Source organism: Prionailurus viverrinus, chromosome B2 (assembly GCF_022837055.1).
Source record: "Prionailurus viverrinus isolate Anna chromosome B2, UM_Priviv_1.0, whole genome shotgun sequence".
Lineage (NCBI taxonomy): Eukaryota > Metazoa > Chordata > Mammalia > Carnivora > Felidae > Prionailurus > Prionailurus viverrinus.
In genome coordinates this window covers 100,669,032-100,689,205 of record NC_062565.1, presented here as the reverse complement: position 1 = coordinate 100,689,205, position 20,174 = coordinate 100,669,032, and the positions used below count along the sequence as shown (strand labels likewise).

General features: G+C 33.7%; 1 protein-coding gene across 3 annotated transcripts in view; it reads left to right on the top strand.

The window, feature by feature from the left end:
* REV3L (REV3 like, DNA directed polymerase zeta catalytic subunit) overlaps nt 1-20,174 on the top strand; it is a 175,608-nt gene that overhangs the window by 109,110 nt on the left and 46,324 nt on the right. For all 3 annotated transcript variants that reach the window (XR_007152156.1, XM_047858675.1, XM_047858676.1), the window contains exons 15-20: nt 31-110; nt 1,422-1,547; nt 6,585-6,777; nt 8,245-8,356; nt 14,418-14,533; nt 17,212-17,330. Coding sequence is in view for 2 of the 3 variants with exons in the window: in XM_047858675.1 (XP_047714631.1) it covers nt 31-110; nt 1,422-1,547; nt 6,585-6,777; nt 8,245-8,356; nt 14,418-14,533; nt 17,212-17,330 (746 nt within the window). In the remaining variant the exon portion in view is untranslated. The remainder of the gene's footprint in view (nt 1-30; nt 111-1,421; nt 1,548-6,584; nt 6,778-8,244; nt 8,357-14,417; nt 14,534-17,211; nt 17,331-20,174) is intronic.

Sequence of the window (20,174 nt, the reverse complement as noted above, 5' to 3'; positions counted from 1 at the left end):
ATATGTTAAATATGATCTTTCTTTCTACAGAACCAAAAACCCAGAAATTGAGTCATAAGAAAGGAAGTAATACTGACACTCTTAGAAGAGTACTCTTAACACAAGCAAAGGTAACTATGCTAAACATATTTAATGTTCAGTGGACGATCCATTCTTATCTTAGATTTCAGTTAGATAATTGATAAATTTGTGTCTCATTTTTTAAAATTTTATTATATTTTTACATCATTTTATTTACATATCTTTGAGACAACAAGAAATTGCCTAATTTTTTTTAGTTTATTTTTTGTTGTTGGGATCTAAAAGATTCTTATATGTAAATACAAATATTACAGAGAAAGTGAATATGATAGCCAAAATGTGGATTATGAGGATACAAATACATTAACTGATTACTGGCAAAATCAGAACAATCCAATGACAGCAGAGCTCAAGTAAGTGATTTTTGATCCCACCAAAAATATATCCTTTTTCTTGGTTTATTACTTTTTTCTCAAATATAACATTGACTTTTTTCAGTTCATTTTACTAAGTAGCAAAGGAAAGCAACATTGTTTACCACTGAAACTCTGAAAAATCATAAATATCTTTATTTAAATACTAAAAATATGGTAATACTTAGAAATATATGGCTATATAAAAAAAGTAAACATTAGACATGTATCCTTAAAAATAGATGACAGAAATCACTTCCATATTGGCTACATTTCATTAATATTAACCACATGAAATACATTTCAGTATTTCTATTTTAAGACTATAAATACGTTTTTAAAACTTTTATTTTTAAATACTATTGAATTACAAGCTATTTATGTCAAAAAATAAATGCAAATGTGTTGTGGACATAAATCAACACTTGGGGGAAATGGTTAATGGATTTGGAAATCAGAAAATATTTTAAAAAATACATTCTATTTTTTCTAAAGCCTTCAAGATTATATATATTTTCATTCATCTTTCAGACACATGTTGTGTTTGGGTAAAATACAAACCCAGAATTTCAAATCTTTTATAAACTTTAGCCAAAATTAGTTGCAAATATATTGCCTGCTTGTTTGCCATACTTCCCAGAATTTGGTCAAGATCAATGTCCATGTGGTGTAAATGTCAACTCTCCAACAAGACTATTAGTTTCGTTATTTGGGGTTTGAAAACTCAAAGATCAACATATGGTTTGCTTACAGATTGTATCAGATATTTCTACATATATCCAGTTCTGCTATCTTGAATTCCTAGCATGAAAAGAATGTTAATAAAATACTTTGTTTCTTCTTGGGCCTAAAGAGGTGATACTAGTTTATCATGTATTATTTTACCAAACACATAAAGCAGATTATCTAGGTAGAAATAATTGATTAAAAAAAAAAAGATTGCTCATTTATCTTTTTCTGGCTGTGTGTGTGTGTTTTCTTTGATAGAATCAATTTGCAGCAGTAAATACCCCAAAGAAAGAAACTTCTCAGATTGATGGACCATCTTTAAACAATTCTTATGGTTTCAAAGTCAGCGTACAAAACTTACAGGAGGCAAAAGCTTTACATGAGGTAAAACTGCAACAGTAAGGACACATCCACTGTTTAACTCTCATGTTTTATTTTATAGAACAAGTATGGGAATTTCTTACTGAGGGAGGAATACATTGAATTCTGTTCCTGTTAATCTTCATTTTGTTATTATTTATGTATCTATATAAAATAGATGAACTTTTAAAGTAGCCATCAGTTAGACTGCTTTGTGGTTTCACAATTTTCACAAATCTTATAGCTGAAATTCAGGTTATAGAAGCTAAAATTGGAAAAGCTTTTATAATTATTAGAAAATCTCTATTATTCTGGGATTGTTATATTAGGATGTTATATCCTAAATGAGATATTTACTAGTATTTTCTGTTTGGTTGGTTCAGTGGATTAGTGCTTGCTAATTCATTTGCTACAATTCATTTGTTCACATAATCTCTATATAACCCAGTTCCCTTCACAGCACAGACCATATGCCAAAGAGTAGGAAGCTATTTTGTAAGAATGTAGGTTGGTCACAGGATGGAGTAGAGAATATGTGCAAATGGATCACTGTAAATTTATCTGTATTAAAGAAAACACAACTCAGAACACATATCTGACTGGCAGTAAAGTGGAAATTAGAGTATATTTTCATTGTTTATACCTGTGCTGGCCACCACTAGCAATGTGCCTATTGAGAATTTAAAATTTACCTTATCCATCTAGGAAGTGAATTCTATATTTTATTTAAATAATTTAGATTTAAAACTGATACTTGACTCATTTACTAGAAAACTTTTAAGTATGTGTGGAACAACTTAGGTTTTTAAAACTACTTTTTCAACTGTAAATTTTATGATATCTAAATACAGGTCAAGTATTTATTTCCATGCAGAAATTTAGCACCCACATTGAAATGTGCTATGAATGTAAAATGCACACTGATTTTGAAGACTTTAAACAGGAAGAAAGGATGTAAAATATTCATTAGTAATTTTTATATTAATTACACATGTTGAAAGGATGATATTCTAGATGTATTGAATGAAAATATTTTTAAATTAACCTATTTTTACTTTTTAAAATGTAACTACTAGAAAATTTTAAATTATATGTGACTTTCATGTTACACTTTTTTTTTAAGTTTATCTATTTTGAAAGAGAGAGAGTGCACATGAGGGGGAGCAGGGGAGGGGCAGAGAGAGAGGGGAAGAGAGAATCCCAAGGAGACACAGGTCTGGATCTCACAAACCGTGAGATCATGACCTGAGTTGAGACCAAGAGTCATATGCTTAATCAACTGAGCCACCCAGGCACCCGCATGATATTTCCATTGAACAGTTGTTTTAGGTCCTTGTCCTCTTTAGAGCACAGAATTCAATTTATTTTTTTGTGTTTTTGTTCTCAAGTCAATTCTGTCTTAAACTGTTCTAAGGATGAGCATAAACTAAAAGAAATATTCAAATATTGTCCTCATTTTTATCCTAAATTTGAAATAAGATTTGTACTTTTTTTTTTTTTCAACGTTTATTTATTTTTGGGACAGAGAGAGACAGAGCATGAACGGGGGAGGGGCAGAGAGAGAGGGAGACACAGAATCGGAAACAGGCTCCAGGCTCTGAGCCATCAGCCCAGAGCCTGACGCGGGGCTCGAACTCCCAGACCGCGAGATCGTGACCTGGCTGAAGTTGGACGCTTAACCGACTGCGCCACCCAGGCGCCCCAAGATTTGTACTTTTCTAGAAGTAGATTAGAACATAGTCTAATTGCCTAATTGTTTGTACATTTTTCCATTCAACAGCATTTCATTTAGTTCCTGAATTTTACCTACTTGGCCCTGTACTATTCTCTGTAGCCAAGATAAACTAAGTAATAAACTTAGGAATACATGTCTTAATGAAGAATACACCCAAAATTAGAAAAATAAAATACCATGATAAAAAAATCTTTTATTAATGCAAATTTAATAGACCTTAGCAAATACTTGTTACATTTGATTATCCTTTATTTATTTGAGAAACTTAATCTTCTTCTTATGCTCTTTATTTCTACATAACCTCATCTCAGAATTATGGGCCCTCTTGAAGTTAAAATCACTTGGGAGGACTGGCAGGTTGCTCACACCTTCTTCCCTAAGAAGGCCTCAAGGCATACTACAAACAGCCACCTGGTGGTCAAATAGGGAATGAACCATAAAAAATCTGCACTGTGTATGCTGTCCTTTTTCTAGGAAATTGTGCCCTCAGCACTTTTTCTTCTGTGTCCCATTATGCTACACTAACTTCTCTCTCTTCTGCATATAAATACTCAGGGTAGAAGAGAAGGGGTATAATCCTCATCCACCTTTGTCCCCTACCTCTTTCTTAGTCATACTCAGTAAATCTCTCCCCCATCTCTTCATTTCATATATTTGCTTATAAAGAAAATGCCCCTAAGATCAGTGCATTTTATATCAAAGAGTAGAAAGGGCAAAATTTTATTTTTTTTTTATTTTTTTAAAATTTTTTTTTTTAACGTTTATTTATTTTTGAGACAGAGAGAGACAGAGCATGAACGGGGGAGGGTCAGAGAGAGGGAGACACAGAATCGGAAACAGGCTCCAGGCTCTGAGCTGTCAGCCCAGAGCCAGACGCGGGGCTCGAACTCACGGACCACGAGATCGTGACCTGAGCTGAAGTCGGACGCTTAACCGACTGAGCCACCGAGGCGCCCCGAAAGGGCAAAATTTTAATGTGAAGTTTGACCTACTAAATAAATAAACCTCCACAAATCTTTTGACCTGAAATTGTCTTCAGTCTTCTCCATAGTCTTTGCACATGTTCATCCTTTTCTAACTAAACCAGTTTTTTGGTTTTGTTTTGTTTGAGTTAGGGAAAGGTTTTCCAGTTACATTTTTTTACTTACTAAATTAATACGTGCTTTGTGTTAAAAATATATGCTCTTTAGATTTATATATATATTTAAAAGTAGAAGTTCTTTCCATTAGCTCCCCATTTTATTGGTTAGATTTTTTTTAAGTAAAAAAAAAAATTTTTTTGACATTTATTTATTTCTGAGAGACAAAGAGAGACAGAGCATGAGCAGAGGAGGGGCAGAGAGAGAGGGAGACACAGAATCCAAAGCAGGCTCCAGGCTCTGAGCTGTCAGCACAGAGCCCGATGGGAGCTCGAACTCACAAATTGCAAGATCATGACCTAGGCGGACATCAGACACTTAACCAACTGAGCCACCCAGGCGCCCCTTAAATAATTTTTTTTTAAGTTTATTTTTATTTATTTTGAGAGAGCAAGTGGGGGAGGGACAAAGAGAGAGGGAGAGAGAGGATCCAAGCAGACTCCAAGCTGTCAGTGCAGAGTGCGACACAGGGCACGACACAGGTTCAAGCCCCGTGTTGGGCTCTGCGCTGACAGCTCGGAGTCTGCTTGGAATTCTCTCTATCCCTGTCTCTCAAAAATAAACTTAGAGAAACAGCAATGTATAAGGAAAGTGGTAGATTTGTGGATATTTGTTTTATTATTCTTTATGCTTTCTATCTGCATAGTTAATGTTCTTTATAGTTTAAAAAGTACTTAACTACAAATTTACTAACGAATACACACAACATTACATGTATATGGTAAAAAAAATTCAATCAGGACCAAAAGATTTACAATGAAAATTAAGCTTCCCTCCTACCTCAGACTAAGTAGCCCTCCTACCTCAGACTAAGTAGTCTCCTTCCCCAAAGGAGTAGAAGTAGTTCTGTGTTGTTATGTCTCTTTGCAGAAATTTCCTATGCATGTGCTTTAACATTTTTTACATACATATACACATACTACACTCACTGGTTCCACTTTTCAATGTATTATGGTGATCTTTTTGTACTAAAACATCCAGATCTGGCTAATTCTTTTGAAAATTTTAAAGGTTAAAGAGTATTCCATTGTATGTAGTCTTCATGGGATGTCACATAATTTATGTAACCAGTCCTCAACTGATAGACATTTATGTTTTTAGTCTTTTATGACTTATGAAAGATTAGAAATATCATAATTTTTAATGCACATCCTCATACATAAATTTTGGCTACATGTATGATTATATCTGCAGGATATATTCTCAGGAATAAAATTGCTAGATCAAAGGGTACGTCTATTTTTAATTTTGATAGATAACTTCTAAATTGTCCTCCAGAGAAGTTTACTAAATTCTACTCACATCACTAGTGAGAGCCTTATATTGATTACATTTCTTCAACAGCTGGCATGCAAAATAAATACAAAATACAAATCGTTCATTAAATCTATATGACTTCAATAATTACCAATATTGTAACAGTAGTCTACTGTTTTTCTATTGCCAGGTATTACTGGTACAGTGATGGTTATAATTCCAGCTGTAATCATGAATCTAACTTAAGTTGTTTTTTTTTACCCAGAATTTCTACTCAATTACAGTTAAATCCTTTTATTTTTTATCAACATAGGAAAGTAGGTATAAAAAGCAAAATACTACCTTTTTTTGCATTTTTGCCAAAGAGAAAGTGTGTATGGGCAGAAATCTAGCTATTGTTGTAGTTGATGCCATAATATTCTTATGATATTTTTTAAAGAAAAACTATTATAAAAAAAACTTGCCCAGTACATACAGAAGTAAATTGAAGTAGTAGAGAATTAATAGGAGCTTCAAACTAAAATACATCTCTCTTTTTAAACTATAGGTGAAACCATAGTTAACTGGGTAGAAAGTAAAAAGTAGCAGACTTTGATTCAAATAAACAACCACTTGGACTAGTCATTCTCTTTCTCAAACAGGAATGAAAAAATTGAGAGGCACTTGCATGTATTTTAAAGAAATAGTTTTAAGTATGTATTGTCACTGAGAAATTATAGCATAAGCAGTTTTTCTAGAATAAAAACATGAATTAATTTAATCTAATCTTAGTGAAAATCCTTAATCTGTGGAGTATTAAACTGTGGCTGTGTCCTTTATGGTTTTTTTTTTTTCAATTTTACACATATTTCCTGGGAATCTTTGTGAAACATTTCTTTCAGCATGTCCCAAAAAATAATCTAAAATCCTAATTTTTATTTCCTTTTATAGATACAAAATCTTACCCTAATCAGTGTGGAGTTACATGCTCGAACTAGACGAGACTTAGAACCAGATCCTGAATTTGACCCAATCTGTGCTCTGTTTTACTGCATTTCATCTGACACTCCACTACCAGATACAGACAAAACAGAACTCACAGGTGTAATAGTGATTGATAAAGACAAGCCTGTCTCCAGCCAAGGTATTTATTCATTTTTATTAATTTTGTACCTACCCACCCTAGGATGAACCTTTTAATGGGGCAATTTCTGTGCTGGAGATCTAAGCCAAGCAAGTATAAGGAGCTCCTTTTATATTGTTCTAAGTATTGTTTTAGAGTATATTAATTGCTAATACTGAATTAAAATGATAATCTGTAGGTTGGGTGAACAGTCTTCCTTATGTATGCATTGCTGGTATTTTGCTGCTAATATAGAGTTTCTCTTTGCTTTTAAGAAGTTATTAGTGTCAATTAATGGATTAAAAGAGACTTTTAAGATGTATTCCAATTTTGTTCGTATGTATGTTTTTGGCTTAGATGTTCTTCATATAGTATACCATATAAAGGCATTTTATAAAATATCAAGTGTCCTTCTGCAGTTTTGAATAATAATACATGAATTCAGTCAGCTGAGAAGGAAGTCTTAGCACTGAACAAAACCATGTAGGAATTTACAGTTTAATCAATGGTGTGCTTGAGCTGACTTGTACCAGCTCAAAATCCAGTTACTAAATTTTTATGAATTCTTTGAACTAGTTGGTGTCACATTGGTAGTTTGAGATCAGCATGGAGAGGAGTCTTTTATGGAAAAAGGCAAGCACTACAAAGCAGGTCTTTTTTTTTTTTTTTTTTTTCCTTAGGAGGTAGTTATAAACAGTTACCAGCATACCATTGATTAAAATATTCTCTACTAGGGGCACCTGGGTGGCTCAGTGGGTTAGGCATCTGACTTTGGCTCAGGCAATGATCATGTTGTTCATGAATTTGAGCCCCCCATTGGGCTCTACTGTAAGCACAGAGTTCAAATCAGATCCTCTGCCCCCCTCTCCCTCTGCTCTTCCTCCACTTGCATGCGTGTGTGCACACACTCTCTCTCTCAAAAGTAAACATTTAAAAAAGTAAATAAAATATTCTCTACTAAACAAAGCTCTTCCTATGGGAAGAGTAAAGACAGAAGCAAAGTAATGAAATTTTTTGAGGTGACACATTATTACTTGAGGAATTTGGTGACTGTAGACTTTTCAGGAAAATAACAGAATGAAATTTGAATTTTCAGTTGCATATTAAACTAGGAAAACTTTAGGAAAGTTTTAAAGAAATAGACTTAAATTATGTATTTACTTTGGGGAATGCTCTTTTTTTTTTTTTTAATGTTTATTTTGAGGGAGACTCCATGTGGGAAGGGGCAGAGAGAGAGAGGGAAAGAGAGAATTCCAAACAGGCTCCACGCTGTCAGCACAGAGCCCAAGGAAGGGCTGTAGCTCATGAACCATGAGATCATGACCTGAGCCAAAGTCAAGAGTTGGACACTTAACCAACTGAACCATTCAGGCACCCCTGGGGAATGCTCTCTTAATTTAAAGTATTTCAGTAGCATAATTTCACTCAAAATTTAGGGTTTATATTACTTACACAATGTGTGTAATAAACATTTTGCTTATTTTTTAGATATCAGGTATCAGACCCCATTACTGATTAGATCTGGAATTACAGGACTAGAAGTTACCTATGCACCTGATGAGAAGGCACTTTTTCAAGAAATTGCAAATATAATAAAAAGGTATTGTTTTGTATTTTCTGATTTTTCCAGCTTTTGTTCAGAGGGTCCTTTCTTGCTCTTGATTAATAACATGGGCAAAGGTAGGAAAGAAGAAGAGAATTTCTTCCTGTGGCCCTTAAAAGTAAAATTATCCTTGGAAAAATTTTGCCCTTACCTCCTCTCATCACCATCCATCACCATTTTCAGCAGACTAGGGACGGCAAAACAATATTCGGTTCTCAAGATGGAAGAAGAAATATTGGTTTAGCAACTCTGGCTTTCCCAGTTGGATTTTAGTGTGATTTTTCTATGGTAGTGAAATAATGGGGAACTGTACTAAACTTAAATTGTATTATTCATTAAATAGGCTTCTACCTTGGAAGTCAGCCACATTTCAATACATTTTTTTTTTTATGTTTTCTGAGTTCTAAACCAATGTTTTCAAAAAGTGTTAGTATGCAATCTATTCGTAAATCTAGGATTATGTGGTCCATACTCTTTTGTAATACATAGTTCCTTAAAAATCTCTTTTGATCATTTGATGGTTGGCCTGGATGATTGATAGTAGAATCTTGTCAAAATTTATGAAAAGGATTTTTTAAAACAGAAGTATTTTAATTTAAAAATAATTAAGCGAATCTTTTGCATTTTCTAAAGACTATAACTTTTGGTAACTATGGACCCTTCTGTTAAATGCTTCACTTTTCCAGGCACTTAAAATTTCTTCCTATTGCTAGGCTTAGCTTTTTAAATACCTAAAGCAGGCTGGAAAATAGCCTTTGTATCTTTATGTCTGGATAAAAGCTCTCCTTGAGCGTGTCGTTACACTCACCCCTTTCTGTTTTGCTTTCTGTGGTTTGCTTTCTGTAGTTGAACTCTTTCCTGTAGAACTGAGACAGTATTCTGCATGAAAGATCAAGATGATATCCTACAGACTGAATATCTGATTCAGTCCCACCCAGATGCGTTAGCATAAACCATTTTGAAATTTAGAAAACCAGAACATGTTTTCAACAAAACAAAATTAAATTAAATGTCAGGACGTCAAAAATAATGCACTGCTTACCCACCATCTAGGGAGGAAACAAGAGAAAAGTATTTTTACTCTTTATAGTACTGGTGACTGGATGGATTCCCATCCATTTGAGTCTTGCCATTGTCATTCCTACCTTTTATCTTCTCACAGAGGTTGTCATCAACATGTCAGATGCTTCAGTGCCCACACTTTTATTTCTGCAAGCAGCTTAGCAAAAAGAACATGCAGAGTTTTAGTCAATACCATTTTGTGTGCCAGCACATGTTCAATAATGTCCCTGGGCTTTGTATGCTTGTGTACTCCTTGTTAGATATATTCCCAACAACAGGCTTATCTGCCAACATTGAGAATTTTAGCAATCATTTCCAAGTGTAGTAACTTTCTTCATGTCCATAACATGAATTATATTAGTCATTAAGAAAAATGTAGTAAACAAAATAAAACTAATTTCTGGTTCTTACACTAGAAGATCATATGATTACTAAGTGCCTAAATAGCAACATTTCAGTTCTGTAATGTCCTTTATAATTATTCTAAACAGGCCCCTAAAAGATTATTTTATTCTTTCAGCACTCAACACAGGCTTTGTTAACAACATAGATTTTGGTTTGGGTTTGTTTTTTTTTTTTGAAAATTAACAAATACATTTATTTATTTATTTTTTACTTTTTTTCAATATATGAAATTTATTGTCAAATTGGTTTCCATACAACACCCAGTGCTCATCCCAAAAGGTGCCCTCCTCAATACCCATCACCCACCCTTCTCTCCATCCCACCCCCCATCAACCCTCAGTTTGTTCTCAGTTTTTAAGAGTCTCTTATGCTTTGGCTCTCTCCCACTCCAACCTCTTTTTTTTTTTTTCTTCCCCTCCCCCATGGATTTCTGTTAAGTTTCTCAGGATCCACGTAAGAGTGAAAACATATGGTATCTGTCTTTCTAAGTATGGCTTATTTCACTTAGCATCACACTCTCCAGTTCCATCCATGTTGCTACAAAGGGCCATATTTCATTCTTTCTCATTGCCATGTAGTACTCCATTGTGTATATAAACAACAATTTCTTTATCTATTCATCAGTTGATGGACATTTAGGCTCTTTCCATAATTTGGCTATTAACAACATAGATTTTGAAGTCAGCCAGCTCTGTTTCGTTTTTTTTTTTTAAGAATATGGCTGTTTTATATGCTTCTGCATCTATATTTTAAACTTATATATCTTAATGGAAGATGTTACTGGAAGAACAGGGTTTTTTTTAAGTTTTTATTTTAATTTCCAGTTCGTTAATATATGGTGTAATATTAGTTTCAGGTGTACAATATAGTGATTCCATAGTTCAGTACATCATCCCTTGCTCATCACAGCAAGTGCGTTCTTTAGTCTCCATCACTTATTTCCCCCATTGCCCCACCACCTTCCTTCCACTAATCATCAGTTCTCTATAGCTAAGAGTCCATTTCTTGGTTTGTCTCTTTTCCCCCCCTTTTTTCATTTGCTTTTGTTTCTTAAAGTCCACATGTGAGTGAAATCATGTAGTGTTTGTCTTTCTCTGACTGACTTATTTTGCTTAGCATAATACTCTGTAGCTCCAAGTCATTGGCATATGTTTTTTTGTCTTGAGCAAGTTACTTATCTCTCTAAGCTTTAGTTTCCTCACCTGTAAAATGGGTAATAGATATGAAAATTAAATGAGATAATGCACATAAAACTCTTAGCCTGGTCAGTACATAAATGTTAACTCTGAGTGTAAGGTATAGTAGTAGGTGCTAAATATAAAATTGAATAAAATATAGATGCACACTTTAAGAGTTTTATTGTTTGTATTTTTCCATTCTTAATATTATATGTCCTCAAATGGCAAACATAAAAAGTAGTATGAAATTATATTAGACAAGTAAAACCAAATCCATTGTGTTGTCACAATCATTTTTTTCCTCTGTATTTCCTTGAACTTATTAATAATTTTCCATTTTTCCCAGCCTTCCTAACTTGGATATAAGCTTTGACTTCTTCCTTTTTCTCTTTCCTGCATGCATATATTACATTTATCTAACCTCAGAATTATGTTTCAAGATTATTCCTTTCCCCCACCCCACCCTGCCATTGCCACTGCCTAGTTAGAACCCCCTCATCTCTCTTCTGTACAGATGTTAATGGGTTATTTAAAATTCTAGTTGCGGAAACAGCTTTTTTTTTGTTGTTTTTTTTTTTTTTTTTTGCCTAAGCAAGTAAATCATTTTCATATTTCTGCTGCTTCTGTTTTCTCCAGTTTTATTTTTTCCTTCACCACTAATCCCATCTACCCAACCTTGTTCTTTCCATAGCTTTTAGAAACCAGGTACAGTTGATAAAAGTCACCAAAATTGAAGAACAAGTCACAAAGATTTTGTTATTGTCACCAAATGTTTTCACAGAAGAAATGAAATTCTTGTGGTTTTGAACTTGAGTTGAGACCTGTCTTATCAGCCTTAAGAGTCTCTTTAGATGAAATGGCCTCTAGGTCAAAAAATAAATATACATAATAGATCTGGAAAATATTGAAAGGACTAAAATCTAATCAGTTAAGAGAAGCTGAGTGTTTTCTGGTTTTGTTTTTTTTTTTCAGCAGTCATCTCTGAGCAGTAGCAGTTTATAAAATAGACAACTTTTAAAAATATACATATTTTTTCAAAACATCAGAAAATAAGTGTACTTAACCAACTCTATTAGGTGCTGCAACATAGCAAATAGCTAACTGGAATAATAATCCTTGCAGTAATAAGATATTTTATGAATCTGGGAAATTCAGATAAAGAAGTCAGAACTGCCTTTATAGAAGAAGAAGGGCTCTGTAACCATCTGGCATCATCTTCATGTACCTGTGCTTAGAAATATATGCAGTAGGCATTCCAGCAATCTTCCACATTCTTAAGATCAAGGCCAACTGTGGCCACATTGTAATGCCTGTTCTGGTTGTTCTTGGTATTGAGGCAGTCAACTGCATGGGTTCTGGTATATGTGTATGGGAATCCTTCAAATCCCTGATAATCCTTAGAGCCACTTGATACGGTATTTCTGCCCCAATTTCTCAAATTTAGATGGTGCATAGTTTTCAGGAAGATGCACTTGTCTGTCAGATAACTGCCCTGAAGAGAGTTTAACTTAATTGAAGAATTGATGAAATTGCTATCAACAAAGATATGTTAACCTATTAGATGTTATGTTAGAAGACTAATGAGCAGGAAGAGTGTTGAGAGACTTCTGTTTTCTTGGGTGCCCTAGGATCTTTCTGGACTTTTTGTTTAAGAATTAGTCTACCTTTTTAGCCTTTAATCTCTGAGATTAAATATTTGCCTCATTGTTGCTTATTGCCTTATTTTCCTTTGCTTCCCTGTACTCATGTCTTACCCCTGCCCTTTGTTCCAGAATTGCCAGCCATGAGGCACTTTCTTCCAAGAAAACACTTTTTTGTAGGTTGGTGAAAAGGTCCATTTGGCTGTTCTGTTAAATTGATCAAGTGGTTTTCTCAGAAATTTCAACCCTATTTGTATGGAGAAAAACACATGGATAATATATACATTATCTTTTTCTCCTGACAAGTTTGAGAGCTATTCTGTAAGTCCATGGTATAATAGCAGGTCACAAGCAGATTACCAGATATTGAAATTTATGTTATAGAATGTATTTTGATAGGGCCTTTAAGGGATGGAGAGAATAAAAAGAATGATGTTGCAAATGTTTGAACCTAATTCTTTTGACATCAGCCATTTAAATATACTCCAGGATTAAAAATGAGACATTTTTGTGACATTCTTGTATTCGTTGACTAAGTGAAAACTAAAGCCATTCAACCCCATCATTTTAAGAAAGCAGTTATGGAAGTATGGTAAACTATTAGCAAACCAGTTCTAAAAATAGATCTCATGATCTGCTTATGATTCATTGTTATACCAGAGACTTCCAGAGTAGCCATTTATAGCTTGCATCAGTAAATTAGTAGGATCCTACTACTAGGATACTTTGAGTGATACTTCAGGTGTTAAATAATACCATATGGACAGGCTGCACATTCCCCAATTCAGAGTGACTATAACCAATGAGGTAAAACCCAAATTTATAGGTTTTTATGATTTTTCACTCTGCTTTTTGGCTTTTATCAATAAGAAAATAATCAGTAATTTAGAGCTTCTAATTGGGAGCATAATCATAGCTTTTGCTCTCAAAGTTTTTGTTCTCATACAATTTTTCCATTGAAGTAAATCTTCAAGTTTATTTTTCCTTGCACTGTTACCAAACATTTTCCTGTGGTGGTCACTATGAAAGTCCTAAGAGGAGCCACAAAGAGGCTCTTTCTGAGTTGGATGCACATTATCAGTGCAGTTTTACCAGTGCAACTGTGTGACTGCTGAGCACCTTTTTTCCCTAGTTTCTGTTGCTTAGCTTCCCCACATTAATCTCACCCCTGTTAATATTTCATTCTTCCATTAAGCTGAGTCACCTTCTTCTTAAGTTTAGAGGACAAACTTGTCATTACCAAGGCCTTACTTCCTGTAAGGAACAAGTCATTAATTAAAATTAAGTGGGAAAAGGAAGATGTTTTCATTTTCTTTCTCAGCATTAAAACTGTTTAAGGACAATATAGGTTAGAGGGGTAGGGAAGTAGCAACAAAATGACCTGGGGGGATCTTTTTCAAAACATGTGTCCACACATGCCCTCACACTTCACCCTGCCCCTACCCTCATGATATTCTCAATCATTCTCTCATTCTTGTACTTCAGTGGTAATGCCTCTCTCGTCCCAATTTCTATCAGCTTCTTTCCAAAGTCATATCAAATGAATATGTAGTCTCAGTAACAACTATGTTTGCTTTATAAAAGTAGCTTCCAATCAGAAACTCTAATCTATTCCTTCTTATATAGAAAGTGTATAGGTGCCATTGTACCATCCCTTCTCCATCTGAGAAACCGAATAGATTTTTATCTTTTGCACTTTATATCACAAAGAAACAATTCTTCTGATTAAAGCTTCAAATGTGTGGTCCTTGTTCAATTTTTTCATTCCTTTAGGTATGATCCTGATATTCTGCTAGGATATGAAATTCAGATGCATTCCTGGGGTTACCTCTTACAAAGGGCTGCTGCCTTAAGTGTTGATTTATGTCAGATGATCTCTCGGGTGCCAGGTACGAAGCCTTGTGAATATTTTATGGTTCAACCACAGAGTAAATTACAAAGTGAATAAAGACAAGGTGTTAAAAAGTACTATTGTTCTAGCCTGATTTTAATACTAAATTATGTAAGCTCTAGATGTATCGTAACTCCATTATGGACAAATTCAAAAATCAAGAAAAAAGAAAAAACACCCCCATGTTGCTGTTATATATGCTGTTAATATATTTGTTGGTATCTTTTCTTTCAGTCATTTTTCATATACATATGTAAGCCTCTTTTATATAACTTTAGTCACATATTTCTCCCATTTTTATTATGCTTCTTTCATCTAGTATCTTATTGTGAGTATTTTTCTATATTCTGAGATAGTCTTCATAATCATTATGAAGCACACAACATTTCTTTGGTTGATGTACCATAATTTTATTTTGTCTGGTTCTATGTTTTATGCTTTTGGTTGGAACGCTGTTTATTTTTATTTGGGTATCAGGCTAAAAAATTTGCATGAATTTTGAAGGCTGTTTCCCACAAGTCTGATTCTGTTCGAAGGAGGGAGGCAATAACATTCATACCAAAATTAAAGTTGATAAAGCACCTTTCAGAGTTATGTTTTTCCTTATAACTGTAGAATTTTTAATAACTTGGTTTTAAAGTCACAAGTCTGACTAGGACAACAGCATATACTTTGGGTATATTGATGAAAACTAATCAAGAGAACTCCTGGGAGAGATTATGACTTCAGTACAATGTCTTAAGTGTTAGTAATTTTAAAGGGAAAGGCTGAAGCTAGAAGATTCAAAGACCCTAAATATTTTGAACTATGCAAAAAGCTTGGAATAAAAAGGCAGAGATAATTTTAGGTTTTCACTGCATAAATTTCTTGTAGCTTTTGTGTCCCTTGGGTGCTAGGAATAGTGTGGTATATCTCAATTTTCTTAACATTCATTTGGGATAGGTTTCTGAATATTCAGGAAAGGCAGCATGAATGTTCAGGTGTACATATTAGTTTAATTAGCTGTAACAGGTAAGGTATATGACTTAAGATCAGAAGAGTGAATGAAAGCTCGTCCTTTATTTATACACACACACACACACACACATATATATATATGTATATATATACACACACATATATGACATACACATATATATACACGTGTGTGTGTGTGTGTGTGTGTGTATACATTTTTTTTTTAAGTAGGCTCCATACCCAATGTGGGGCTTGAACTCACAACCTTGAGGTCAAGAGCCCCATGCCCTACTGACTGAGCCAGCCAGGAGCCCCAGGGTCTTGTCCTTTAAGAATACCACAGAAGCCATTTTTATGAGGCAACATGGTACAGTAGAAAGGGGATGGTTAGGAAGGCAGTAAAGAGCACAGATTCTGGAGAAGGACTAGCTAGGTTCAAATCCTGGTGATCCTGCTAACTAGCTATGTGATGTCAAACAAGTTACTTAACCTATTTATACTTCAGTTTGTTCAGCTGTAAAACGAGAATGATAACACAACTTATCTCATAGAGCAATTGTGAAGTACTTAGAACAGTGCCTAAGACCACAGTAAACATTATGTAAGTGTTAGATGAAAAAAACTTGTAAACATCATCTCTTTAAATTAAAGAAGAGGGATGAATGTGTGTACATGGTCTCTCTGGAATCAGGTAACCCTGGTTTATAGTACTGGTTCTGTTTCTGTATGACCTGGGACAAGATATAACATTTCTGAGTAAAATTTACTACAATGCAAAATGCAAATTATACTAACATAATAAAGTGGCTAGGTTAAAGTAAAAGAAACAATAAAGTTCTTAGAACATAATAGACATTCAGCATATAGTAAATATATCTATTATTCTAGATCTTCTAATTAACAACATTTGTATATATCCAGTGTCATATAAGAGAAACACATTTTAATTTCTATTCTAGGTAAAGTCATCACCTAAGAAACTAGACTCAGAACTCTACTCTTCATCTAGTGGTCCATGCAAAGTTAGAATTTCATTCTGAATAGGAATGTCATTAATTGATGTCAACAAATTTTCAGAGAGTTTAGGTTAAAAACTCTACCATGTTTTCCAGGAAGTGACCAGTGTAACTATAAACATATTCATCCTAATACTAAAGGAATGCTTTAGTGTTAGGTGTTCATAAAAATGGCACCAAAAATTAACCAAATTTAAAGTAAAAAGAATATTATTTTTAAAATATGTGTGTATGCACATTTTTATTATTTAAAAATATATAATTTTCAATTACATTTCACAAAATTCCTTCATAACTTAGAGTCTTTTTTAAGTTTCATTTGTTAGAGCATGAGCAGGGGAAGGGCAGAGAGAGGGAAAGATCACATCCAAAGAGGGAGAGATTTTGCCAAGAGAGTCCGCTGATAGTGTTGAGCCCAGTGCAGGGCTTGAACTCACAAACCATGAGATCATGACTCGATCTAAAATCAAGTCAGAAACTCAACCAACTGAGCCACACAGGCGTCCCACTTTCATAACTTAGAGGAAAGAAAATTGTTTCATTAATCAAAATAGTGATATTCACTCTCTAAGTCTAATACAAAATAGTGAATTATGTTTCATCTTTAATCTTTCTCTTTCATTTTTATTCTCATTTTATTTGGCATAATTTGCTTGGAAATTTGGTTCCTGTGAGTCCTGATACAGTCTATTCATTTCTGTAGATGACAAAGTTGAGAACAGATTTGCAGCTGAAAGAGATGACTATGGATCAGAAACAATGAGTGAGATAAATATTGTTGGCCGAATTACACTAAATCTTTGGAGAATCATGAGAAATGAGGTAAGGTGCTTCATCTAAAATTTCATTGGAAATAAGAGATTAGGTCAGTATAACTGTTTCATTTATTGTAGAGTATTAGTATAGTCCACCATGTAATTTATGCTTCTTTGTGAATTATTTTTATTATACTTAAGTAGAGTTACAAAAATAAATACTACCTTCTAAAATGCAAAGCTACAAGAGTACTTAATGTTGTTGATGTGTTAATTTTTTTTTTTTCCATTTGTGTCTAAGGTAGCAGTAGCTAGGAAAGTCTACAACTATCATGAAGTATTATGTTGTATGTGTCAAATGTTATATAGTTTCATCATTTTTTTCACTTAATACCAGATAAATTCAGCTTGGCCTTTCTGATTTATTAAGTAAGAAAAATTTAGTTTACACATAAGAAGGAACTAAGGATATTTAAAAACTGGGTCAGACGAAGAAGGTAAATTGGAGAGACAGTACTTGGAAATAATTAATAGCAGCTTCCAAGTGAGGCTTTGGGGGTCCAGATAAGGATTTTTCGTAGTATAAATTTCAACAAATTATCTCATTAGTTTGCAGTCACTCAGAAAAATAATTCTTTCACCAAAAATGTAAGATCATAGGATCTTAAAGTATGTTTGCATTCTTGAAGTTGCTTGAATGTAAACTTTTATTAAAATGCAAATGTAAAAAATGTAAAAATGTAAAAAATTTTATTAAATGTAAAAAAGGATACCTACTGTAAATTGGTCTGTTCTCAAATTTTGGACTTTAGGTAATATTAATACAGAATGTTTATATTTAAAAGAAAGCTGTGTTCTTCAGTCGCTTCTCTTTGAAACTACTTTCTCATTATATACTTTTATTATACACTCATCATTAACTATGATCTTTCTGACTCTTCTAGATTTACATAAAACATTTGACTTTCCAAACATGCCCTCTGCAATTCTTTTGGGCACCAAGACACAGTAATCCTTTCACATAAAGAAATATATTCTTTATATAAAATTCAGGTGTCCTTATTTTTCTTATTTCCTCTCTATACCGTGAGCCTAACGTTATTCTCACGTTTCATCCAATTTGAAAATGTTTAGTATATGTAACTGCTTGAAGATGATTTTATGTTATTTTCTTCTCAAAATATTATCAGAGCATAAGAATCCCTAATGACTTCAAAATAGCTCCTAATGACACAGCATAGGATATGGAAGGTACAAGAGATTGTGGTGTATTTGGTTTGTTTATTCCATTATATAATTTAAACTGTGGTCTCTGATATTGTCTGTGATGAACACATAAATTATGTAAACACAAAATTAAATTCTTGAATCTTAGTTTCATCCTTGAAGATCCAAAAGGCAGCTATACAGTTATTCACTATTAGCTTAGAATCAGAAATTGGAGAGTAATTTTTTTTTTTAATGTACAGCTTTCTTTAGTCCTTTCAGAGGCCTCCTCTAATTATAAGCTGAATATATAGTCTATCTGATCTTTATTTGTAAATAAGGGAACGACTGTGAGAAAGTATGAATTGGATAATTTCCTAGATGGGCCAAACTGCGAAACCGGATAGTCGCTTTTTTTTTTTTTTTTTTTTTTTTTTTTTTTTTTTTTTTTGCTAATCCAAAGTATTCCCGATAATTTGGAAATTTCCAGGAAATCCTGAATGAACCTGTGGGAAGTACTATCTTATAACTTAAATTGTTTTGGAACTTTAAGGGTTATGACTTTGGACAGAAGCTGGCCCTGAGAACTTTCATATTAGAGATCCTCAAACTATTTTTTTCTGGATTTAAACAGTTCCAGAAACTCCTTTTTTTTAATCTTTATTTCTTTTATCTATATCTTCCTCATGACACTTAGCAGTTTCTAACTAATTGATTTTAATATGCTTTTTGTTAAAAATAATTTGTATCCACTATTAAAACAAAATGAATGCAGACAAGTATGCAAAATGAAAGTGAAATCCTTTTGTCTCTCTAGAACATCTCCTCAACTGTTACACTCTCCTGATAGAGTTTACAGTTGAATGAATATCTTTCCTTATATGCCTAGTTTGAGTTTTTTAAATTTTGTTTATTTTTTAATATAATAGTTTTCACTCTCCTGCTAACTTTAACATAAAATTACTGCTAGACTTTGAATCCTCAGTAACAAACACAGTGCCTCTTAAATAGTGCTCATGACGTACTTGTTGATTGCTTGAATAAAAGAATAAATGAGTCTTCCCCAGAAGATGGTGTTTAGAGGCCTTCTGGATATCAACTGAATCTAGACCTTTCAAGAATTTGCCACCAGATACTTATTACATGCCATCTCTATAGCCCAAATTTGAGCCAGGGGGTAGATCAATTAAGAGCTTCCTCTATTTTAATAGGCAGAGAGGCGTGTTATATGGATGCAGATGTTGGTAGGTGGGTAGATGTAGCAATGTGTGGAAGTTCTCTTCTGACCGCTTCAATTTTCTCAGTGAAATAGCAGTCATGGTTCTCAACTGAGCGTGAGCATAGTGGAGGGACTTGATGGGTTTGAGGGGAGAAGAAGAGTATGAAATAGTTATCTAGGAGAATTTGAGGATAGTTATTTAAGAAAATAAAGTATAAAAGCTAGGCAGTGTGGACAGCACATTTGAGATTCACATCATAAAATTAAAGTGATACCTGCCAGCTATGTTCAGATTCACAGATACAAGCGTAGATAAGACAGGGTTAGATTCAACCACCACTCATAAGCAAAGGATTATGACTTTGTGAAAAAGTAATTAATTGCAGAGCAGGTGAGGGGCAAAGAAGGAAATAGTAGTGAAAGGTTGTGATTATGATTGTGCAAATTGAGCTAGATGGGAGCTCGGGGTACTAGAGGGAGTAAACT